General features: G+C 36.6%; 1 protein-coding gene across 3 annotated transcripts in view; it reads right to left on the reverse strand.

Annotated features, from left to right (window-relative positions):
• Positions 1 to 26,408, reverse strand: part of NCKAP5 (NCK associated protein 5) — a 902,113-nt gene that overhangs the window by 614,925 nt on the left and 260,780 nt on the right. For 2 of the 3 annotated variants that reach the window (XM_053918599.1, XM_053918600.1), the window contains exon 3: positions 22,428 to 22,501. The exons of the other annotated variant lie outside the window; for it this stretch is intronic. In XM_053918599.1, coding sequence (XP_053774574.1) covers positions 22,428 to 22,501 — 74 coding nt within the window. The remainder of the gene's footprint in view (positions 1 to 22,427; positions 22,502 to 26,408) is intronic. 3 annotated transcript variants of the gene reach the window in all.

Consider the following 26,408-nt stretch of genomic DNA (forward strand, 5'->3'; position numbering starts at 1 on the left):
GAAAGTATACTTCCAACAATACAAAACACTAGGCACATGGTTATTCACTGCTGCATTGTTTGCAGTTATAGATTGCTGCTTAAAATGCTTCTAGTTCATCCTTTTTCTCCATGTATTCCATTTTATCCCTGTTTTATGACCTGCGGTATCTTTTGGGGGTGGATTATCAACTGTTCAACTTTGTAATCCTTCATTAGGCAGTTTCTACACTATTTTCTACCTAGTAGCACTGAATAAATGGTTGATAATTTGAAAATTATTAGGGCTATGCAATCATTTTGTTATAAAAATTTTTCATTTTGGAATAAAGCTCTCTTATCTAATACAATATGGCTTATTAATTTTGAATTTATTCCAGATCATTGTCTACTATACTTTTTTCATGGTTCTTACTGTTTCTGTTCTATCACAGCCAGTTTTCATTAAAGAAATTTGGCTTCTTCAATCATTAAACCTCTGTGGCTAGGGCCCAAGGCTGGATTCAGCTCAGCAATCCAGGGCAAGATTTCAAGGGACTTTTCCACACTTAGAACTTAGCGAACCATTGTTCTATGATACGATTATCATCATTAATGAAATTTATACATGGAATGCACTTAAGTAGTGCCTGGTTATTCTTCTGGTGCTTGGTAACAAAACAATAAATACACACCCATGCTCTATTAACCATTCCACTTTTGAAACTTAAAGATTAATGTCCATTCATTAATGTAGTTATGCATCCAACAATCATTCATTAAAGCAGCTATTACATTAGATACCACACCAGGTTTTTAAAACCAAAAGTCTATCTAGTCCTTAAGCTGAAAAAATTTCATGACCTCAAATTTCAACAGTTATCTTCTGAATATTTTGTTGGCATTCATATTCTGTCCTTAGACTGTCTCCTGAAACTAGTATGCATGTTTACGGATGTTAGTATGATCTAGTATAACTGCTGTATATATGTATACACACACAAGCATATTAATTTGTGTGGATACAGCTGATCCTTCAACAACACCGGTTCGAGCTTATATGTAGTTTCTTCAATAAATACCTATACCTTTTTATCTTGCAACATTCATATTATTTTATAATAGTTTCAGGTATACAGCATAGTGGTTAGATATCTATATAATTTATGAGGTGATCCCCCAATAAGTCTAGTACCCACCTGGTCCTGCACAGTTATTACAATATTATGGCTCTATTGTCTATGCTGTACCTTACATCCCCATGACCGTTCCTTCACCTTTTCACCTAGCCCCCCAAACCCTCTCCCATCGGACAACCATCCGTTTGTTTTCTGTATCTATGAGTCTGTTTCTATGTTGTTTGTTTATTTTGTTCTTTAAATCCCACATACATATCAGTGAAATCCTATGGTATTTGTCTTTCTCTGCCTGACTTACTTCACTTAGCATAATACCCTCTCAGTCCATCCATGTTGTTGCAAATGATAAGATTTCATTCTTTTTTATGGCCGAGTGATATTCCATTATATATACATATCACATCTCCTTTATACTGTTTTTGATCTGCAGGTCTTCTTTACACTGTACTGCTTTTGATCTGCAGTTGGGAGCCCGTGGATGCAAAAGACCAAGCTATGCAATTTTATACAAGGAATTTGAGCACCCTCAGATTTTGCTATTCATAGGGGGTCTTAGAACCAATCACTCAAGGATACTGAGAAACAACTAAGTTTTGGGGGAGTCAAAAGTTATATGCAGATTTTCAAATGTGTACAGCGTTGGCACTCCTAACCCAGGCATTATTCAGGGGCCGCCTGTATATATACAAGGTGGGGGAAAAGTAGGTCTGCAGTTGTTTACATGGCAAATAATACAATAATTAATAAACAATAATACAAGAATAAATCTGTGTTTCACGTACTCATCACTGCAAACCTACGTTTGCCCAATCCTGGATATATACATTTGACCCTTGAATAATGTATATAGTGCATGCCAATATGTTACTTTTGTCAGAATACCCCCTTTATGTTTGGCCATCGATAAGCAAAATAATAATCTAAATGCAATGAAGGGAGAAAAGTCCCCTCAAGTACACACATGCTTATTTTATCTTTGCCCGAGCCCGTCAAAGTCAGGTCTCAGATCAGTACCCACACATACCTGAAATAGCTGCATGAAGGTGAAGGCAGGATATAGTTAAACTAAACTTGAACTTAGGAAATTCATTATGTATCATCTACTCTAACATGGGTCTAGCCTCTATGGTTTTCCAACAACCCATGGAATGCAGTCCTACAAAAGTAATAAATGTAAGCGTTATTTTTAGGAAGTCTAACACAAAGTTAGTAATGTGGTATCTTTATCCCTAGGGGCTGAAAGCTTTTACAAGGATCTATTAATCCTTATAATTTTTACTTGATGATTTATAGGCTTGAATTTTTTAATGTTTCTAGTAATAAAATTATACAAAGAATATAGTTGCTGAAAGGGACCTAGTGACACTATACCTGCTTGTTGCTTTATATGCAGAGAAACTGAGTTTATATAATATTTAGGTCAGGCAAGGGATTCATAGAGACAGCTCAGAGTTGTTGGCGAGGTTTCCTCATCCACTTTACAGCACTCCAGCCACCAGCCTGGTGGAGCTTTTAGTGCTCAGTGCTGAGCAGAGCAGTTCTAAAGGATGCCTCAGAAGCATGTGGAGACAAAAAAGGAAATTTATTATAGCCCACATAGGTGTTGGTGTGGAGAGTGTTGCAAAACAATACAGAAAGATTTTTTTAAAAATACACTCTAGATCAGGAATTAGCACCTAACTGCAAAATCTTGCCTATTTTACCAAATAAAGTTTTATCACAACACAGACACTGCATCACTTACGTTGAGTTCCAGCTACATAGTTGAGTAATAGGGACAGTGACCACAAGGATACAGCCAGTCAAGTCAAAAACATTTACTATCTGGCCCTTAACAGAAAAGTTTGCTAACCCCCACTCTAGAAAATACTGCCCTCTTAGAAGCTATTATAAATGTGAATAACTACTTTAAAAAACTACTAATGATTATAATTTTGAGATACACTTTAAAATAACTATGGTACTTAAGTAATGTTATAAACTTTAATGAGCCCTAAAGTCTCTGATACAAGTTGTTCTACAGCTTATACATTCCTGTGGGATGTCAGAAACATTCTACTTTTAATAATAAGAGTCATTTTAGCTAATTAACTTTTTAAAATTAAACCTAAATTAACTTTTTATAGCCAGCAATAACTACAGCTAAGATTATTTTCAGATAATTAAGTACACTGCTCCTAATGAATGGACAGCTGCTGTAACTTTCTTTACAAAGGTAATTATAGTTACTTATATAGTTTCAACTTATCCTCTGAGCACTTGAGATTATTATATTTTCCCAAATTGTAAACACGGATTTTATAATCTGTTTTTATGAATTAGGAATATAACATTTGTTAAATTTCTAGGATATCCTGTAATATCTTAAAGTTGCAAAGCTTTTTTGTAATTTGGGCAATTATGGTAAATTTAAAGCTATATTAAGAAGAACAGGCCTCAGAGTTTCTTCCAAAAGTAATAGAATTTTGAGACATATTCTGGAGATCTACTGGGGATAAAATAAAGGAAAAAACTAAAGCTGAAATTGGCACTGAGTAGATTAAAATGAGGTAGTACCATAATAAATTATTAAATTTTAGGAGATATATTCTAGGCCCCACAAAGAATCTGTTCTGCCTTTACACTGGTTTGGCCTGTATATGGATTTGGGATAGGGTAGGTTATACTATGGCAACAAACCACTCCTAGATACCTGTGGTTTGCCGTAGAAGCTCATTTCTTCCTCACACTACATGTTGTCAGGGGCCTGTGCTCACTCACAGTGGTCATTCTGTGACCTGAGCTTTAGATAAACCATTACCTTGAGCACCGCTGGTTACCGTGCCAGGACAAAAGAGCACACTGGAGGGTGGTACATCCACAACGAAATGCTTTAACTAGAATGTCACTTTTGCTAAAACTTATTGGTCAGAATAATTCACATGACCCCTCCCAACGATAAGGGAGCAGGAGCTGCAATCCTATCATGTGCCTATAAGGGATAGAACTGGGAATGTTTATTTGCAGCTGACTAAATGTCTAGAATAAGGATTACGGACCAAACCCTCATGCTAGACTAGTTAATTGTGCTTCACTTTCGTCAACTATAAAATAATTTTTTTAAAGCTACACCTCATAGAAATGTAGGGATTAAATGAGTTAATACTTGTAAAGTTCTTAGAAGAGTACTGGCATATGGTCAAGAATTATCACTGTTTCATTTATAGCTTTGCATTTGCCACACTGCTTTTAAAGATAGTAGCAGAGAGGACAGTCTTAGGGAATGCTGACTTGGGCCCAGCAGGGATGTCAATGAGAAATAGTCTTGAGGAAATGCCTATGACCAAATGAAAGAGATCAAAATGACAGGTATTTCTTCTAAGTAATATTGATCTAGGAAGCAGAAGACAAGCCATTAGTGGAGTAATAATTTAGTTTAACAGAAGATGGAGGACCAGGGAGATAAAGACAAAAAAATTGATGATAGGTCTTATGAAATAGGAAGGCCAGATGATGGATTTAGGGTATGAACATACAGACACAGTGAGTGGAAGATGTTGGGTAGGGCGAGTACATATTGTGTACATTTGGGTAATACAATATCTCTCCTAATATGTGGCGTACAAGGCTTCCATCAGGCTCAATATTAGAGTTAAAGTAGAAGACTCCCACCAGAAAGGACAAAGGTAAAAATGAAAGAAGAAGAAGAAAAATAAAGAAAAACTGGACCATGACCCAGAGCCCAGGATCCATAGGAACACAGCAAGTGGTGGTCTGATGGCATTGTTCATGCCCACCAGAGCTTCTGTTGCCTCAGCATTGGCACCCATGCAAGTGTTCTGAATCCACAGCCATCCACCCATGACTGTCCATGATCACACATGACCACACAAACATCCGTACTCACTCAGTCAATTCTAGATTTGGGGGCACCAGATGAAGAGATAAGCAGATGTGAGCTTACTGGTTAACAAGGGAGACAGAGAAGTTGTGAACTCACCTATAACATAAGCCAGAATGAAATAAGCCCTGTGCTGTATAAACATGCCAAATTTTATGGGCATAGAGAAGACGGAGAGCTCCATTTTCAGTGGAGAATAGGGAATGATTTTTGGAGAAGATAGAAAAGAAATAAGCTTTATCAAAAAATGGACAAAGGACCTGAATAGACACTTCTCCAAGGAGGACATGCAGAGGGTCCATAGAACTATGAAAAAATGCTCAACATCACTAGTCATCAGAGAGACGCAAATTAAAACCACAATGAGATATCACCTCATACCTGCCAAAATAGTCATCATTAATAAATCAACAAACAAGTGCTGACAACAATGTGGAGAAAAGGGAACCCAGTGTACTATTGTGGGAATGCAGACTAGTGTAGAACTGTGGAAAACAGCATGGAATGTCCTCAAAAAATTAAAAATGGAGTTGCCTTTTGACTCAGTGATTCCACTGCTGGAAATTTATCCTAAGAATCCCAAAACATCAACTCAAAACAATATATGTACCCTTGTGTTTACAGCAGTGCTATTTACAACAGCCAAGATTTGGAAACAGTAAGTACTCAGTAGGTGAGTAGATTAAAAAAAGCTGTGGTACATTTACACAATGGAATACTACACAGCAGTAAAAAAAGAAGGAAGTCTTACCTTTTGTGACAGCATGGATGAAGCTGGAGACTATTACGCAAAGTGAAATAAGTCAGTTGGTGAATGACAAATACCATGTGACCTTACTTATAAATGGAATATAATGAACAAAATAAACTAAGAAGCAAAATAAACCAGAGGCATAGAAACATGGAATAGACTGACAGCTGTAAGGGGGGATGGGGGTGGGGACTAGTTGAAAGAAGGTGAATGGATTAGACAAAGAACATATATGCAGCACCCATGGACACGGACAACGGTTTGAGGATTGACCATGGGATGGACAGATTGACTGGGGAGAGGGAGGCAAAAGGGGGAAAACTGGGAGAACTGTAATAGCATAAACAATAAAATATTTAAATTAAAAAAGGAAGAAGCTTTAAGAAAAAGGAGCTTTATCTTTGTTTCAACCCACGAATAATAATTTAGCAGCATACTTTAGAAGTTCTCACTCCAAAATTTGTCTATATTTATAAAACACCTTTCTATATCCCCTTCAAAATATGAATTACAAATATTAATTATAATTTACATTAACAATTTAATTTCAGAATTTTCCCATGTAAGTTCCACTGTGTACACATTCCTAGATGGTCACAGATTCAGAAGATCATTAGAGCTGAAAAGAAATTTCAGCCCAAATTTCTCCTTTACAGATAATGGGTTGAGTGTACAAATGACTTACCCAGGATTACAGAGCATGATAGACTCAAGACTAGAACTTTATCTTAAAAATGAATGTATATAATTGCTTTAAAAGATAAAAGACTCTATTTTGAAATCAGAGACTGTGATACTTCCCAATTTGTTCTTTCTCAAGATTTCTTTGGCTATACTACAAAGCTAAAATAATCCAAATGGTATGGTAATGGCATAAAAGCAGATATGTAGATCAGTGTAATAGAATCAAGATCCCAGAAATAAATCTTAACTTATATGAACAGCTAATCTATGACAACGATGGCAAGAATGGAGTAAAGACAATGTCTTCAATAAGTGATGCTGGAAAAACTGGACAGATACATGCAGAAAAATGAAACAGAGCCATTTCCTTACACTGTACACAAAAATAAAATCAAAATGGATAAAGACTTAAATGCAAGACCTGACACCATAGAATTTCTAGACAAAAACATAACCAGTATGCTCTTTGACATTGGTCTTAGCAATATCTCTTTGGGTATGTCTCCTCAGGCAAGGGCAAAAAAAGAAAAAAAATGAATGGTACTACAGAAAACTAAAAAGTTTTTGTACAGTGAAGGAAACCATCAATAAAACAAAAAGATAACCTACTGAATGGGAGAAGATATTTGTAAATGATATATAAGAGGTTAATATCCAAAATATATAAAGAACTCATACAACAACACTAAAAAAACCAATCAATCCAATTTAAAAAATGGGCAGAAGACATGAATAAACACTTCGACAAAGAGGACATACAGATGGCCAGCAGACATTGAAAAGATGTTCAATGTCACTAATCATCAGAGAAATGCAAATTAAAACCATAATGAGATATCCCCTCACACCTGTCAGAATGACTATCATCAAAAAATCAAACACGTGTTGGTGAGGATAGAGAGAAAAAGGAACTCTCATATACTGTTGGTAGGATTGTACACTGGTGCAGCCACCACAGAAAACAGTATGGAATTTCCTCAAGTAATTAAAAATAGAACTACCATACAACCTAGCAACTCTACTTATGGGTTTTTATTCAAAGAAAACAAAATCACTGATTCAAAAAGATTAATGTACTCCTATGTTCACTGCAGCATTATTTACAATAGCCAGACATGGGACCAACATAGGTTCTACCAAAAGAGTGGATAAAGATGTGGAATATATATAATGAACTATTACTCAGCAATAAAACACAAATAATATCTTGCCATTTGCAACAACATAAGTGGAACTAGAGGATATTTTGCTAATAATAAGTCAGAGAAAGTCAAATACTGTATGATTTCACTTATATGTGGAATCTAAAACAACAAAACGAAGGAATGAACAAACTAAACAGAATAGACCCGTAGATACAGAGAACAAGCCAGAGGGATGGTTGCCAAAGGGCAAAGGATGAAGAGATGGAAGAAAAAACATATTTTTTAATTTTAAATAAAGATAAAAGAATCAAAAAAACAAAAATGAGTCCATAGCTACTCTATGAGTATTCTGCGTCAGATGCAAATAACTTCTATCTTTAAGCTTATTAAAAAGTGAGCAAACATGGATTTACTCATTGAAACCTAAAATGTCTAATTGAAGAGGTCACTACTTGAAGCCTGTGTGTATTATGTAGGATTATGTTTATGAAACTTATTACCCAACAAGAAGTGGGAGAAATTAGAAATAACAATAGATATTAAATGGTTTATAAAAATTAATGGCAGGCCTATCACAGTTAATAAGAAAAAATGCTACGTTTGGGTCACGTTATGAATGTTTGAAGCCAGAACATCAAAGAGGCCCTGCTTTGCCAACTCTTCCAAGACAGAGATGGACCAGGGCCATGGTGCTCCATGACAATTCTTGCATCCATGTGTGACAGTTTCCAGATGCAGCATTCTGATGCCATGAATAACTGCTGGACTGCTGGGTTTGTGGAGAGAAGGTAGATGTTCAAGGAATCAATCTTTGACTCTATTAATCCAGACAATGATATCTACATTTTCTTGTTCCCCAGACAATAGTATCTAAATTTTCTTTTTCCCAAACAGAAGCTTAAGGGATACTTCCACGTTCTAACTTTACATGAAAAATCAACACTTGGAAATCCCATGAGAAAGTTTTTATAAGGATTAATCCATACTCTGGTCTTCAGTTTGCTCAGATGAGAAGCAGGAAACCTTCCAGACATCCTGACCCCCTGACCTTTTTGCGGTTTTCCCATAAACATATGCAAACAGCCATGCAGTTCAAAAATCTCTTCTTACTGAATGATTAGAATGGCCTATACTATCCCTATATTTATAGCACTCATATTTCTAACCCACTACAGAATATAGATAGAACTGGATATTTCTGAGGAAAAAAAGATCTCATAGGCTCAGAAATATCAGAAGCCCACTATCACATATACCTCTCTGGTTTCCAAAGTGATCTTCTCAAGCCACACTAGAATGTTTCCTGCTGACAAGTGGATCAGCTTTTGCCTTTCACGGGATCTTGACTCATGCCTTCTCTGTGACAGTATCTGGACATCCATCTGACAGCATTCCCAGATAATTAATTTACCACAATGTCTAGCAGCATTTGACAGGAAAAATAATCTACAATATATTTATTGCAAGACCTTCACCAATGTGACAAAGATAAATGTAAACTTCACATAATCATTTTTCAGCTGTTATCCAAAGTTCAAAGTGAAAGTTGAAAGTGATTTTGAAATGTAACTTTAAAAGTATGAAGAGGAAGATAATGACTTTACTTTAAAACTGCCTGGAAATGGAGCTTCTGTAACAATGGTTTAGCATCAAGCCAGAAAAATAAACTTGCCTGCTAATGTAGTAAATGTTCCCAAAATAAACCTCTCAGAGATATGGGTTGGAGGAGGGATCACAAAAAAGGGACAGTGGATTGTATTTCCAAAAGAAAAGATTTGAAACTCTTAGCATAATATATGTTTAAAAAGTGGTATTTTCTTCTGTAAAATGTACATACCACTGTTGTAATACAGCTGACACTGGGAAACTCTAAATGTGAATCACAACAAGCATCTACAATACCCAACTTCAATCTCTCTCTTCAGCAGAACATCCAATAGCGCCATTCACTTTAGCTCTTCTCTAGGTAAATATTTTCTCAAAAGCTCTGTTTCTTCCTTCTAACATTAATCCTTCCTAATATTCCTTAACCTTGATATTATAAATGTTAAATTAGTAATTCTTCATTTCAGTGATAATCTGAAGCTCACTCCCTTCTTCCTTCTGAAGGCCTGAGTAATTGTTCAATAAAAGCTAAGGAACGACCTAATTCACTTATAATTATTAATTCTGCTCTGACCTCTTAACCATAAATAAAGCCTTAGCATTGAGCAAAAGAAGATGCAAAACAGGACAAGGCATCTGAAAAAAAATCAGGGAATAAAGAAGCAGTACAAAAAAAAAAAAAGAACAGATATTCTAAATTTAAAACACTCCTTGGCCTTTTTTGAAATAATGATTTATATTATTTGAGTTCACAAGAGAGTAACTAGATATGCATGATGTAATGCTGGAATTTTAGGTATTTTGCCTAAAGGTTATAAACAATTAGTACCACTAGGGGAAAAATCGTAAACTTAGAATAACAACTTTCTCTCAAAGGATGACTGAAACTAGACTTGCAATCTGGTCATAGTAAAATATATTATGTTTATATTAGAGCTCCACATGTTAAAAGGAAAACTGATGAACTAGAATAAGTCCGGCAGGTGGCCATTATTAAGCAGGGTCTGAAGAATAGTTGTATTAGGAACAATGGAAGAACCTGCATTGCTTCTGTTAGAAAAGTGAAGACTAAGAACAAGACTATAAAAGCATCTTCACTTATTTAAAAAGAATGGTGCACAGAAGAGGAAATGAACATTAAAAGTAGAGCAGCATCAGGGCCAGGGGGTGGAAGCCAGATGACGAGGCATCCAACATGAGGGGTGTCTGGACTCTTCCTGTCTGCGGTGACAATCCATTCAACATGACATCTGAAAGAGGGTCACACAGATTCTGCTTTGACACTTGCAGTGGTACACAGCTCACTATCTCAAACATCCTTCTGCATGTGAGAGGGTAGTATGTATTTCTTCCTGGTGCTCAGTTGCCATCTCTCAGGTTCTAATTTAGACAATTGGTTTACCAGTTCTTTTCTCTTGAATATCCCAGGATGCTGCCAATGCATCTCCACTCATTCCACTTTAAAAACAGGTATCAGGTCTATTCCTAATTTTTCTGTTTGTCAAACTAAACATCTCCAATTCTTCTCATCATTATTAACTTAGTATTCTTCATCTCATTCTATTTTAGTCACTGGCCTTCTGGAAATTCCCTAGTTTGTAATGCCCTTAACTGACAGATGAAATAAATACTCATACAGTGTTATCAGCAAGAGTACCACATAGAACTACTTAGGAAATATCAGTTAAATAGATGAACAGCTATTTTGTTCAATCGCATGCTTATCAACATTTTATATAGAACATAAATGGTAGGCCAGGTCTTCACAATATTTGTAGAGTTAAAATTAAGGTACATGAAATAATTTTGGAGTTTTCACAAGATGTAAATCACTATGTGTGCATGTATAGTATAGTCTCCAGTACAGAGGGGAGAGGAGTGGGAAATAAAGATATGAATGGAGTCCAGGTGGACTAAGGAATCAGACTAAGAGGTTGTCCATCAGGAAGACGTAGGTTTTACATGTCTGGAATGGAGGCCTGGACAACAAAGGATGAGTTTGTAGGAACAATGGGTAATTAAAAAAAAAAATCAAGGTTGGTAGGCACACATGTGGCTAGGAATAGAAATACTTATACTTATACTTTAACATTTCTAATAGACTCCCTTTATTCTACTGTAAGCATACTTGCCTTTGCTAAAAACTGTCCAGGACTCAGATTTCCACAGGTATCTCATTTGAAAACTAATCCTTTGTAAGATACTACAAGAAGCTAAGAGAGTAATGCCAGGACTCTCCTCAGGTGGCAAGTACAGATGTCACAGGTGACTTCCTGGGCACTCAATTTCCTTTTATTTCAAGCCTGAGAATTCTAGGCAGACCAGTGGGAGAGGTATTATTGGATAGATGCAATCTTTGGTATATTTTAAATTATATCATCTTGCTAACAAATGGTCCCCAGGTCCAAAATCCTAAATTGTGTTCCTGATCTGAGGAAGCTTTCTCTTAGAGTGGCCTTCTGTAACTGACTCCATTCACATCTTTATTTCCAGAACAGAGATACAGGAAAACCAATTAGATAAGAAAAATGAATAAATCCAGGTAAATAAGCATTCTGACTTTTAATTAGTCGTTGAGTCCATGAATCTCCAGGGAATACTAAAGAAACATCATAAGACAATGCAATTTCCCTTAATAGGGACCATAACCCCAGAGCTGCTTTTTTTTCAATATTGTGCGATCGACTTTTTTTTTCCCCCACACTGTGCTATGCTTATAGCTTCTATGGAAACTTAAACATTATTCAATAGAACAATTTCCTGGAAATCCTTTTGAAAGTGGTCACAGACTCAGGCCCTGCTCTGGTGCCCTGGGTCTGCCAGCATGCTGTTTTATTACCTCTGGAAGGTTCAGTGCCAAGACACAGTCCAAGAGTTACAGCTTAAAGAGAACTAGTTTCCTTCTTTCAGGAAGGGAAACTGCCACTTCCAAATCTCAGTAATTCTGTGTATCTATCACTTCTCTTCTGGCTTCATCACCCAACCTTTCAACTGTCCCACCAAGATGATCGGTAAGAATTAGAGACTGTTAACTGTAAAGAAAGGGCTGCTGCAATCACTTCCTTTAACCCTGTCTCATTACCAACGGGAAACAAAGGTCCAGAAGGGCCTAAATGACTTTCCCAGGACTACACAGTAAGTGGCAGAATCAGGACCTGATCTCCACATCACAAGGAATCAACTAGGAATATATTTAAAACTTAGTAATGGCACAACACAGCCAGCAAATAATTAGAACAGAGACTCTACTGGTATGCCAACACATACCAGCCCCACCTGGACTAGAATGCACATCAGCTGTATTTTAGGAGATGGAACATACCCATTTTTGTAATTAGGTCATCTAAAGCACTTAGATAATAAAATGGTGATCTACTTTTAGTTGTTGGTTGTTCTATTTTTACACCTTTTTACTTTATTTCCCCACATTGTCTTCCATGCCACTAATCCTTTGAAAACCTTTGCTCTCCATTTGGTTCTTATGTCATTATTTACTTTGAACTCCCCTATAACTTCAAGTTTATGTCTGTCTTGCCAAAAGTCTCAAGACCTTCTCTGTAAGTACCTGCTCACCTTTCAGATTAAGCCATGATTCTGTTTTTAAAAGTAACATGATCTACGTGTCTCTAATTTTTCTTTAACTCACTGTATCCAAGGTGGGGGGCAAAAAACAAAACATACTATTTCAGGCACTGTTTTTTATCATGGATTATTTACTTATTTATTTTCATTTATCACAGGCTCTTCTTAATTCCTCCCTTTCAAAATTATAACATATTCCTTTTTTTAAAAAAAAGATTTTATTTCTTTTTAGAGAGGGGAAGGGAGAGAAAAAGGGAGGGAGAGAAACATCCATGTGAGAGAGAAACGCCAATCGGTTGTCTCTCGCATGCTCCTCAGCTGGGGACCAAACCTGCAACCCAGGTCTGTGACCTTACAAGGAATTGATTCGGTGACCTTTTGCTTTGCAGGATGATGCCCAACCAACTGAACCACACCAGTCAGGGCTTATGAGGTACCCTTTCATTGCTTCTATTGATAAGGTCATTTGCAGCTCAAGAAACAATTGGTAGATAAGTACAGTAAAATTGGAGGCAAAGATGTACACTTGATTATCATTGCTGGTAAGATCCTTCCCTGTGATGTGCACTGACCGGTCAGGCAAACATGACACGCCCCAAAATTTCTTTATAGCGGAGTTTTGGAAGCAACATAAACAAGTCTAGTGAAGCAAGCTTTCTTCCTTCCTGGCTTTACATTTCACTAAATACATTCACATTTTCACTGAATGTCCCATCTTTAACTTCCTAAGAGTAATTATCTTGAAATTGGGAATCTCATTAAGCATTTACATGCCACTGAGATGAGTCTGTTAGGTACAAAGATGACCAGAGCATGCTCCCAATTCTATGCTTTCAGGATAAGCAAAGTTTTATTTTGAAGTTTTATGTCTTATTCTAAGCACTATGAGAACAATGAGGAATGAGAAGAGCTGATCCTACAGGTCAAAGACCTGTAGCGGTATAGGACCGACCTTCATGAGATAATTAGAAAATAAAACAGGCTGGGATTGAGGGTAAGTACAGAACCACTGTTAGGTATGTGTTGGGAGTATTTTGCTGAAGTGTTGTCCTCATAACTGGGAAGAAAGAGAAGGCAAGAATCAGAGCATCCCTGGGGTCTGTAGACTGCCTAGTAAACGCTGGTTAATGTAGCAGTGCAGAGTTAAGAGCTACAGTGGCTTTTACATTCTCTCTGGTGCAGACTTTTACACCTGGTGAAAAATCTGCAATTATCTCCATAGGGAGTACACATGTAATTCTGAATCAGTGAGTTTTCAGTAGGGTGCACAACCTGGACAGTAACTAAGCCAGGTTCCAGTAAAGCAAATTCATGAGGGTTTCTGGGCCATGAAACCAGCCACAGGTTGCCAATCTCAACCAACTCTGCAACTGATGTGCACATTCTTAGGAATTTTCTCTGCCCTGATATGTCTAACATGTGCTTTCTACCAACTGCTTTGCAGTTTCACCAACCTATTCCTGATTCTTGGATCCTCTGATCCTTAGTTCTTTGTGGGATTATTTGTGAGGCCTAATTTTTAGTACAAAAGTATATACAATGTGCCATAATTAAAGCCTCTGAGGGGAAATTTTCCATTTTGTATTTCTTCTTATCAGAGACCCAAACACCTCTCCCCAGAGTTGAGGTGGGGGGTGAAAGAGGGGACAAGAACTCCCTCCCAGGACTCTGAATATGGAAAGCTAAAAATAAGTAAATAAATAGGAGAGGGTGAGCAAAAAAAAAAAAAAAATCACTCCTTTTAACTCCAGAGTTACTCATATAGAGATATGTAGAGTTAAATCCTAAGAATCAATCCCTTAAAAGAAAATCGTAAATATGCTAATGATCTAACAAGTTAGTGGGTTTTTTCCCATTAAAATTAATATTAAATAGAAGGCCATGGTAAATAACCCATTTCATTCCTCCTTCCAGGAAAAAAAAAAGCACTTAGTCATTCCTACTGTGGGTGCACTTCAGCCTGAACACATGCATCTCTGTTGAGCAGGTCATTTATATGGTTGCCTGCTGGAGTTTTCCTTCTTTCAACTTAGTAGGGAATATTTGTGATCTTTATTACCCCAAATAAATCTGCTAAAATGTCTTTTGCTTGAGGCTCTTTATTTTAATTTCAGATAAATAAATCACATTAGGTTTCTGGCCATCATATTAAGATAAGCATGGATCTAAAAATAACAAACATATTTCAAGTCAAATGTTTTCAGATTAAATAGTGGTAAATTTTTCTGTGTGACCCCCAAATCCTATTGATGTTGAAATATTTTTGGTACTTTGAGAGTGTTCCTTGAAGAACATAAACCTGTTTAAAACTACAAGTAGAATGACTTTCAAATCATCTATGGACCTACTTGTACAACATTATTCAACTCAAGCTTCCCTTGGCTGCAGTAAATCCATCTTTAAAGTGGGGATATTTCCCCAGTTACAGTAGAGGGCAATTTTATATCTTTGTAGCTTAACTTAATGCCTCTATCTATACTGTGGTTTACACATGAACTATAAAGAGCTCTAGACCTGAATTTCCCATCATCTTATGAATACATACTAAAAGCCTCAAAGGAAGTTCAAATTCAATCTATTCAAAAACCGATCCTTCAACTGCCCTCAGTCCACCAGAGCTGCTCCTACTCAGATTAAAACACTAACTTCTTGGGGAGACCTTTGGACTTTTGAAGGACAGTTTCCAGAAACTGTGTTTAACAGATAAATGCATGTTAATTATTTTTGCAAACAAGATCCAGAATGAAGAAGATGAAATACAACTCAATGATTTAAAATAGTCTACTTTATACACTTAGTAGGTTAGGATCTAAGTACATCTTCTCTGCCGGGTTAGCAGGGACAGATTTGATAAGGAACAGGAACTCATGTATACAAAGTTCCTGCAGAGTTTCTGTCTGGCATTTTTGGTGTCTCCTTGCCCCAAAAGCCCTGGTTTCAAACACCAGGCAACACCTAAGTAGACAAACAGGCATATCAGACAGGTCATATAAATTAACTATAATGTTGATCACTCCTAAAGTATAAGGTAAAATATGAACTTGGGTGGTCTAAAATTGACTTGGTTCAGTCAATTCAGATATCTTTCTGGACTTAGTTCTACAAGCCCTCTCTATTGCTGAGCAAGTCACCCTAAAGACAGTGATGATATTTCATCAGGGGCCTATCAAAGATAGAAGAAGAAGCCTCAATGCTGCTTTGCTCCTACAAAGCAGCACCATCTGTCTATAATAAGTATCCTTTGGGAAACAGCTCAGCCCACAGCCCTCCCCACCACTGCCCAGGGATGACATAACCGTTGAAGCATGTGCAATACCCAATTTCCAGAGCCCTGATTTATGCCGCCTTGTGCTGGGCACTGGGCATGACTTAGAGGCAAGACTCTTATCTTGGCAGGGGTCTAGGACTGGCTGCAGCTCGGAAACAACCCCTGGTGGGTAATTGAGAAGTGACATTGATGGGTTTCCAGGGTTGCCCTTGTACTTACACTTGGCCCATGAATATAGCTATGATTTAGAAATCCAGCCCAGGGGTCGAGAGGAGGGGAAGATAATGTAAAGCTTGCTCATCCTGGCCTCCTTTGACCTCAGCATAGTGAGACAGGGATGCAGAGCTGGGAAACCATGTGCTGTTAGTGAGTTGGCATAGCATGAGGTTTTGCTTTCAGAGCTTTTATTGCTATTGCAAAGCACTGAACTCTCTCTTTGTTTGCTATACATTCTGTCCCCCAGAGATAGACTCTTTTCTCTTGAAGGGATTTAAAAAAAACAAATCACAATTCTTATTTTATGTGGTATCCACCATTAAGAATTCATGCAGAGCAATTTTACTTGTTGCCAATTAAGATCTCCCAGTGGAAGTCCATGATTACAGCAAAGGCAACCTGTTTAATACTTGGCATCTCCGTAGTTTACATAAATTAACCACATGAGGATAGAGAAATGCTAATTGTGAAGATGCCTAGATCATACAATTCTGAGACCCAAGATGCATAAAAGGTAAATCTCCAAGAGGCTCTGGGCTTGACTTTTTCTTGGGGCATATGTACTGTTTCTTTTTATCTCTCCTTTACAATTGCAGGATAATTTCTAGATAACACGTTAGCAAAGTATTTTCTTTTCCAAGGAATAGAATAGCATGTAGCCTCTCAGTAAGCAATTTTAATATCCACTCACATTTTATAGAAATTAAGATTGGGGCTGAAATAAACTGTAGGCAGTGGTGCTGATTATTTATAGCCCCAAAATATAAAGACATGTCAAAATTATGGAGTACATGAATCAGTATTTGGAATGCAGATTATTTTATTTCAGTGTTCACTCTTAGATAAATAAAATTTTGAACTGTGATGAAAATCAAAACAAAGTTTTTGTCCATTTTCCCCCTCTCTTTCCTTAGAATAAGAATCACATATAAGCCACAAAAGTAAAAGTCTGTTTTTTAAGAATTTTGGACACATTAAATCATTATTTTATTGTTGAAAGGGATAGGCCTTAGGGAATCTTATTCTGACCAGGGATCTATACATGCTTGTCAATCAAGTGTTTTCTTCCCCTTGGTCATGTAGAAACCATCATTTCCCCTCCTGGGGAAGCAGGAGTTAAGTGCTTCACTAGGGCCAGCGTAGCTTGTAATCAATAGTTCTTCAGTTTCTTGGAATTTCGTATTGAGGCTTGGGCTACCCCTCAAGGAAATAATAAAGAACTTGGGATTGGCTTCTCCACATACAGACTCCCCGCTTGTACGCACAACCCAGACTCCTCACAGTGCTAACTGTCCTTTCATTAAGTCACCCATCCCCCAGTACAAGTGAAGTTGGGGGAGCAGCGGTGTAAGCCATCTTATATTTGGCTATCAAACTGGATAGATCGCCATTTCCTAAAATATGTTTCCTGGAACCTTAGAGTAGATACTTCAAGAGAGAGATGATTCAATTTTTTAAGAAGCCAAAATTATATTTTATATCTCGTATTTAATGTGTACAGTGCATTGTTGGTAATATGATTGGCTCTGAAAAGTTCTGCAATTAAAACATTTTTAAAACTTGGTTTTACCTGGTATATTTCAAATTGACCTTTATTTTTCTTAAAACACCTATAAGAGTGCCCCAGGGTATTAGTATTTCTTGGAATATGCTTAGAAAAATGCTTGTGTCAATGGTTTAGATCAGGGCTCCCCAACCTCCCTCCTCCCTGTCCATGGGTGTTGCTCCTATTACTGCTTGAGCTCTGTCTCTTGTCTCCCACCTCCTCCCCAGCCTGAGCTCTCCCTCTTGTCTCCACTCTCCACTACTGAGTGGAAAAATTGTCTTCCACAAAACTGGTCCCTGGTGCCCAAAAGTTTGGGGACTGCTGATTTAGACCACTGGTTCTCAATGGGGAGAAATGATGATTCTGACCCCTTAGGAACATGTGGAAAATGTCTGGGGACTCTTTTTTTCCAGTTGTCACAATGAAGGGATGTTAATGGCATGTAGTGGGTTGAAGCTAGGGATTATGTTAAACATCTTACAATGGACTGTACAACCCCACTCTCACATCCCCATGATACGAATGACTAGCCCCAAATGTCCATAGTGCCTCGATTGTGAAACCCCAACTCAGGTAGAGCTTGTTCAGATGGGCCTTTGGTGATTTGGTGTCTGGGGGCAGGCAGGTGGCTCTCTTCATTTGCCAGATCTTGTCATTTAATTTTGGTCCTGCAGACCTACTTTGTTCATTTATAGGCTATTGCTAACACTGTCTCCAGTTAGAGCTAGGAATATCTGAAATGAACACTTTGACATTATCTGGTTGCACTGCTGGCAAATTGTTAGTTGTTTCTGTTAAATTAGTCATTTCTACTCATTCTCTTGGATACTTCTATGATATATATATATATATATATATATATATATATATCATACTAATTAATCATAATGTAGTATTTAAGTATTACAGACAAATGAGATTATACATGTCGACATGTTATATAAATGTAATGCTACTTTAGACATCATGTTTCATACAATCATTGTGCTCCATAAACTTAAGTACGAACTATATTGATACCTTCTTTTTATAGATAAGGAAACTCAGTCTCAGATGTTCTTTTAACAGTGAGTTTTGCAGGCCAGGGCAAGAGTTCAAATCTCCAAAACCTCCAGTTCGGTCCTCGTTGCATTTCTATAGTATTATGCTGTTTCCACTGTTATACATAATTTCACATATGTGACATGAAAGAGTCATTAACAATAAATATTCATGAAATTGATTTGTATTTTCCAACTGTTTGTGTTTGTTCTAAACTCTTAATTTGAGGCTATCAAGTGTAGGAGAAAGACATTCTCAGCAATTGTTTCATTACAATCTTTGTCAATCACAGATACATTTAGTCAAATCAGAAATAGTAATAGATGATGTAAAAATCATTAAGTGCAAATGAGCCCTTTTCTTCTAATCTTCACTTCCCACATTAAAACAAATAAACATGCAGAAATGCATTATCACATTTCAACATCAACTGGTAAACAAGGTGCCGTTGGTATGTCTCCTTTCTTCATCAAGCAGGGAGATGCAGAGCATATTAAACACACTCAGACTTGTACTCAAGTCTTAGACTAAGTCCTAGATTCTGACTCCACCCCCACATTCAGATTAATTCACACACGTTTTCTGTTGGTATCAAAAAAGACAGTTGAGATAAATGACTGGTTATTCCTAGACAGCTATCTTTGGACTTCACAAATCCCTTAGCAATTTGAACACCCAGAGATAGATAATAGGTCTATTTCAGTAGAATACTAAAAAGGACCCCCCATAACCAGTTATCTTGAGAGTATGATTGCAACAATATATTTGTGTCAGAGCAACTAGTTCTGCTTAAAGAAATGACTAAAAACTATTAAATACAAGTAATAGATAAGGAAAAATAAAAATAAATGTATTTATTTTTATAAATAAATTTATTTATATTTAAATAATATTAAATAATTATTTTATATTGAAATATAAAATAATAAAATAAAGAAAGACTCCCTCCACAAAAATAAAGACAGACTTTTAATCCTTGTGCCCAATCTTCTTACTGAATGAGGAAAGAATTGTGTCCAACAGCATATAATTCTATCATGATTTTGATCAATCCTAAAATATTGTGGCCATAAATTAACGCTGACCGCCATTACTGTTGGAAGAACTAAATATTCAGAACGTGTCCTTTCTTTAAGTGTAAGTGGTAGCCCCATCCACGAAGATTGCACCAGCTACAAGTCAAAGGCATAATAAAGTCAGAGAAAAGCTTTTATATTGAGTTATGGGAATAGCTGTTTAACTTCAGACAACCCAGTTGTGCTTGGGTACATCACGTGCTATTCCTATGATCCTCTGCACATCATAGATTCTACTCTAACTCAAGAAAGCATTTAAAAAATTTAATCACAACCGGAAAGAACGTTCCACACTGCTCACTGTCACTTAACACGTTCTTCACCAAAAACAATTCAGCTACAGTTGCAGTTATGACACTATAATAATCATCATAAAACCTATTACTTTAAGTCAGTCAAGATCTGTTTGCAAAATATAATCAAGTATAATTTCATGATTCAATAAATAGTATATAAATCTGCTATTACTGGTTTCATTTTCTTTTCAATACTACCCATTTCCATTTTCTCACTGGTAGTTATTCTGACTATTGAAGTCTCATTATTGCCCTTTATTGTTATTCAAATGTAGTTTTATTAGATCCACTGACACTATATATAAGGCTGTGCTTCTTTACCAGCAATAATTCCATTTCTGAAGGATAATGGAAGCAATTGCACACAAATTCTGAGCTCTTACTTTATGTTAGTTTAATTCTGTGCCTGAAATGTGATTTTAACTTAATCATATTGGAGAAGATCAAATGATTTTTATAAGTGACCCTGAGAAAGCAGGAAAATATTTCCATGAAGGTATTTGGTTCAAAGACCCATGAAACCATTACTCCTTCCCAATGATGTGCATAAGACACACTTACTGACCAAATTAAACTCTAAGTTTCTTTTGTCAGATGGTATTTATCATTTTTGTATATTTTTCTGTCAAAAGATAACAAAATATTCAACTAGTTGAAAGACAATGTTACAATTCACTTAAATAACCTTTTCAATATACTTTGTAGATCTATGGAAAATATAATTTAAAAGGCACATAACCATAAATACATTATTATTATTGGTTTTATTAATCAATACACTGGTTCACAAAAGAAAATTATGTCAATACTAGGTTATAGCTCTCAAAAACAAATCTAACAAGTATTGCATCAAATTATATAAAAATTAACTGGTGTGCCTGCTAGTGGCAAGCAAAAATTACATACTTCTGTTGTATCCTACCAGCAATCGTTTTTGTATATAGAAATAGAATACTTTCTATTATTATAACCACAGATTTGTTCTCCAGTAGGAAAATTACCCATATTTTGCCATGTATAATGCACATGTTCTTGCCCAGATTTTTTAGGGAAAAATAAGGATGTGCATTATATATGGATATAATAATTATATACCATGAGTATAACAATCTTGTGTATAATGCACACAAAAACATGGGTGTGCATTATACACGGCAAAATACGGTAACATAAGGGAAGAACAAATGAAAATATCAGGCACTTTACCCCAACACTAGAATTTCTCAGGAAGATGAATTTCAAAGTTACTAGGATTTGTTACAGGATTCATAAAGAAGGGGAAAGCAGCATAGCCTGGTACCAGTGGTGATGGATTTGGATGAGGTTGGAGAAAAGAGCCACAGGGTTAACAAATGTTCATTTGCCATCTCTGTGGACAGAGAATGTGCTCTGCTCCCTGCCTTTAGGAGATAAGCAATAAAGGACATTAGGGGCATATGGACCTTTGGGAGACAAAGCTAATTATGTGAAACAATTCCAGTGCAAAGTGAGGCATCATATAAATGAGCACTAGTACATTTACTCCCAACAACAAGAGCTATAGGAACTTAGAAAAAGAAATTCAAATTCCATAGCAGCACCTATGAAGAGCATTGACTGCATGAACCCTAAAGAGCTAGATAATAATATCACAACCATCTTTGGCTGGTCTCCCTTTCCAAGAGGCCCCAGGGAATAAATAACTCAAAAATATGACTTTTATGATACTAATCTTCTTCCAACTTACCTGCAAAATATTCTCACATATCTTTCCTGAGAATCAGAACCCACCATATAGGGGGAAAAAAAAGACATTGGAGACCTATGCAACAACACTTAAAATGTTCCTCTTTAATACGAAGAGAAGCAGAAAATTTAAGCAGAAATGCCCTACCTTTTTAATTATAGAAAAACTTAAATGATCTTGAAGCAGGCAAGGATCAGAGAATTGGGATTCCAGTATCTACCATATAAGGTTGCCATATGGCCTTGGGCAAATCAATTCATTGACCTTGACCAATGTGTGTCACAATTTCTACCATCCTTCCAGCTCTGAGCAGGTCCTCGACTCAAAGACAACTTTTGGTGTTGATGCTTTACTTTAGCTAAAGAAATAAAATTCTCTAGGTATCCTCTAGTGATTTTTATTTCCAGTGATGCTTTTGGCATCAAATGGAACAAGAAACTGTTTTCTAATTCCCTGCCTCCATGCTCAAGATCAAAGCTCTACAGGCTATAAGTGAGGACATGGATTTAACTCACCTCCAGAGACTTCTGTGTTTCTCCTCAAGTTGGGTTAGCAGATGCTCAATGTATTTATTGGAGTCCATGTATTCCTGCACATACAGACATACAAAGACAGATAAATCCTCATTACCATAGGCACCAGAATTCTAAGGCAAGCTTTATCTCTACAAGGAAGATTTTTGACAAGATAATCCCTTGGACTCTAGAAGTTGAAGTTTCAATAACTGACATGCATAGTTATTTGGGGATGAACAGTATTTTCTTTATAGCCTGTGATCATTCTATGACCAAAGCACTGAAGATAACTGAAATTCTACAGAGTCAGCATAAAAAATATTTTTCACAAGAAAAAAGGTGATTTTCATAGTCATCTGCACTGAGGTCTGTGTTCTGCGGTGTAAATATGTGAGCCAAGGTTGCTGCTGACCTTAGGAGAATAATAAGTAGACAATACAGGTCTTGGTTATGTTGGTCTTACAAGAGTCACTTTCTAGAAAAAGCACTATTTTTGAACTTCTTAGAATACTTTTTATATTCACTGTCCACATTCACTGGATGTATCATTTCCATTGATGAAACATATGTCTATTTTCCTTCATCTCTTTATGGGAAACAAGACAATGTAGTTTGCTTTTGTTTTCTTCGACTCTTAGAAAATAAATCTTTGGCTGCTAAGAAGACATGAAGGTAAAATATATCTTGTTTTTTAGACATGCATGTAAATTTATGTTTGTAAATCAAACCATAGTTTCAAGGAATATTTCTAGAGAATGAGGAATTCCTTTGTCATATAAGACTGATTCACAAAACTTCAAAGGTTATTAAATCTTATTTTTTAAAAATTTGTAATTGCTGAATACTAGGTTTCAGTGCAGTAGTTTTGATTATGAACTGTGGAACAAAATACAATGTATAAAGCTTGATGATTTTGTTCATCCTGAACCTGACACGTCTTTTCCCTTCTAGTGAAGATCTGGCCTGCGCGCCCTGTGTCTCTGTCACAGCTGAGCTGCCTTAGATGCAACCATGCACAGCGACTCCAGGGTTATGATGCCCCTGAAAGTTCATTTCATTTCTTACAGATTGGAGATAACCTGGGGACTCTGATTAATACTCATACTTTTCTTCCTGAAATACAGATTTATTTATATTGATTTCATGCCACACATAATCTATTACTCCTGTGGGAATATTCACTATAATGGTGTGGGAGTGGGCAAGTGAAAGAAACACTAGTATAATAGAAAGGGTCCTGCCCCATGTTTCTGGACCTGAATCTACCTGTGTAGCTTTTGAGAAGGCTTCTTATCTTTCCATATTATTTTGGTTTGACTATAGAGCGTACTAAGTCCTTATCTAGCTAAAAACTTATGACTATGTAACACTATCATTCTATTGCAGAAAATTAGGTAACGAGTCTTATCCTTATTATATAATACACATCTTCAGGTTAGTTATATAAGACCATTGGGCATGTCAAAACCAAAGCAAAAATCTGTTATTGCAGGAAATTGTGATGGTCTTTGATTATGTTAAGTATCCTGGTCAAAGTTTAAACATGATTTAGAATACTACTCAAAATTATCAAAGATATTTTCAAATACATTTCATTGAAAAATATTTAAAGGCACAGTTTCTAAGTAGAAACAAATATTCACATTTCAGAGTCATTCATCCATTCTTCATTCAATTGCCTTTCCATATCTGTTAGAGCAGTACTTGACATATAGGTTCAGTAAATACAGTGATAACCAAGAGCAAAAGGTTCCTGCTCTCAAAGAGCTTACAGTCTGTAGAGAGAGACATAACCAATATGTGAACAGATTGATTTCAGATCGGTTACTATGAAGGAAATAACAGGCGACAGTGAGGAGGGTCAGCTTCTTTATACACAATGGCCAGAAGACGCCTGAGCAAATGTTACCTGAGCTAGCACCTGGAAGAGAAGGAGGAGGCAAGAATAGAGAGAAAAGGGGAGAGGGAAGAGAGCACTGCCAACTAAGGAAACAGCACATGCAAAGGTCTCCAAAATATGGTATGAAAGGAACAGAAAGGAAGCCAGTGGGGCTGGGAGCAGACAGCCTGGGTATGTAGTCTAAAATGAGGTTGGAGCGGTAGGCAGAGAATAAATTATGTGCAAGCTCTGGAAAACAGTTTGGATTAAAACCAATTGATTTGTTAATGTGTTCATTATGCTTGGCTCAGTCAGAGCTTGAAGGTGAAAGGTGTAATGATTACAAATATGATCTTTGGATTAAAGAAATTTAGGTTCAAATCCTAGTTTGGGTATTTGCTAGCTATGCTCCCTCAGGCAAGTTATTTAATCATTCTCAGGCTTATTTTCTTTATCTTCAGAGGGATAAATAATACTTAATTTACAGAGGTGTTGTAAGGATTAAATAAAATATCTTAAGTAAGTATATATCATAGTACCTGCCAAGCAGTGAGCATAGCTTTTTTCACAATATATCACACACCAGAGATTAAGTAATAGTAATAATACTTTTTCAACCATTAAATGTAAGCATAGCTGGATTCTGGTTTAAAAGCTATTTCAAATAACAATACTGGCTGTTTGCATTTAAAGTAGCTTCATCCAATATCTCATAAAAATAACTATGATGACAAGCCTTAAACCATGTAACAATAGGAATGAGAATTATGAATTCTCCCTTTCTTTTTATCTTTATTTTTCTCTATAGCAATATTACTTCTCACATCCAATATATTTTAATTGGGTATTTATTTGGGTATTGTCTATATCTCACCAACCTCTCCCCAAATTCTCTCTCTCTCTCCTTCTCCCCCTCTCCCTCCCCCTTTCCCTCCAACTGAAATGGACTGAAAGGGGAAAAAAGACATGATGCTTATATGTGCTTTCGGTTAAATCAATCTTTTTCTTTTTCTTTTTTTTTTACAAAGAGAACTATTTTTTCCTTTTTACAGAATTTATTGGGTTGATACTGGTTAACAAAATTGCACAGGTTTCAGGTGCACAGTTCCACATCATGCTAAATGCACAGTGTGTTGTGTGTTCACACCCCAAGTCAAGTCTCCTTTCATCACCATTTATCCCCCGTACACCCTCCTCTCTCCACCTAGACAACTTCATCAGTGCTCTCATAAATTTATTACCTGGCTCCTGAATTAGAGAACTTTGTTAACTAACGAGATATGGCTACCATTCTATAAGAACAAAATAGAATTATCTATTGGGAACCAATGTCATCCATCCATTTGGAGATTAACTCCAAGAAAACAATGCAGGGTGATGGCAGCAGTACAGTAGAACTGTATTCACAGCAAGTACAAGGTTGTAGCTACTGCACCTAGAGCAAGAACTTGGGTGGAAAGCACAATACTGATGTTACTTATTATACAAGGACTCTAATATTTCAATGTATGAAAGGCACAGGCAGGAAGAAAGGGTGTGACCAGATTCCATCTCAGTGTAACAGAGCTCCCAAACCGCCTGAAAGACACTGGATATTGAGACAACTTGGAGAAAAGTTTTCTACAAATGCAGGTGGACAAAAAGTGGAATCTACACTCTCTACTGGCTATCCCAAGGCCTGGATGGATCACTTCAGAATGAGTAAACTAAAGACATACAAATAGTACCCAGGAATAAGTACTGGGACAGAAGAGAAAGAGAACATCACCCTCAATCACAGAAGAGGGTGTCACTCTGAAAATGAGTTAACAAGAAAAACATGAACGCATTTTAGACAGAGCCTTAATGTGTTCAGTAGTATCAAGAAAGACCTGGTCTCTCTGACATGTCCCTCAGAAAGATCGAACAAATGCTGGGGTAAAAAGACAACAAATTGAATTTTATAAAACAACAGGGTAAGCTGAAAAGATAATAAAATAAGGAAGTGAGTGAACTGAGAATTTCGAAGAAATACAGACTGCAATAGCAGAATTGAAAACTGTTGATCCTTACATTGTGATTTTCCCGTGGGTAGACTCTCCCCCGTGCTTCAGGGAAGAGTG

The sequence above is a fragment of the Desmodus rotundus genome, chromosome 2 (genome assembly GCF_022682495.2).
Source record: "Desmodus rotundus isolate HL8 chromosome 2, HLdesRot8A.1, whole genome shotgun sequence".
Classification (NCBI taxonomy): domain Eukaryota; kingdom Metazoa; phylum Chordata; class Mammalia; order Chiroptera; family Phyllostomidae; genus Desmodus; species Desmodus rotundus.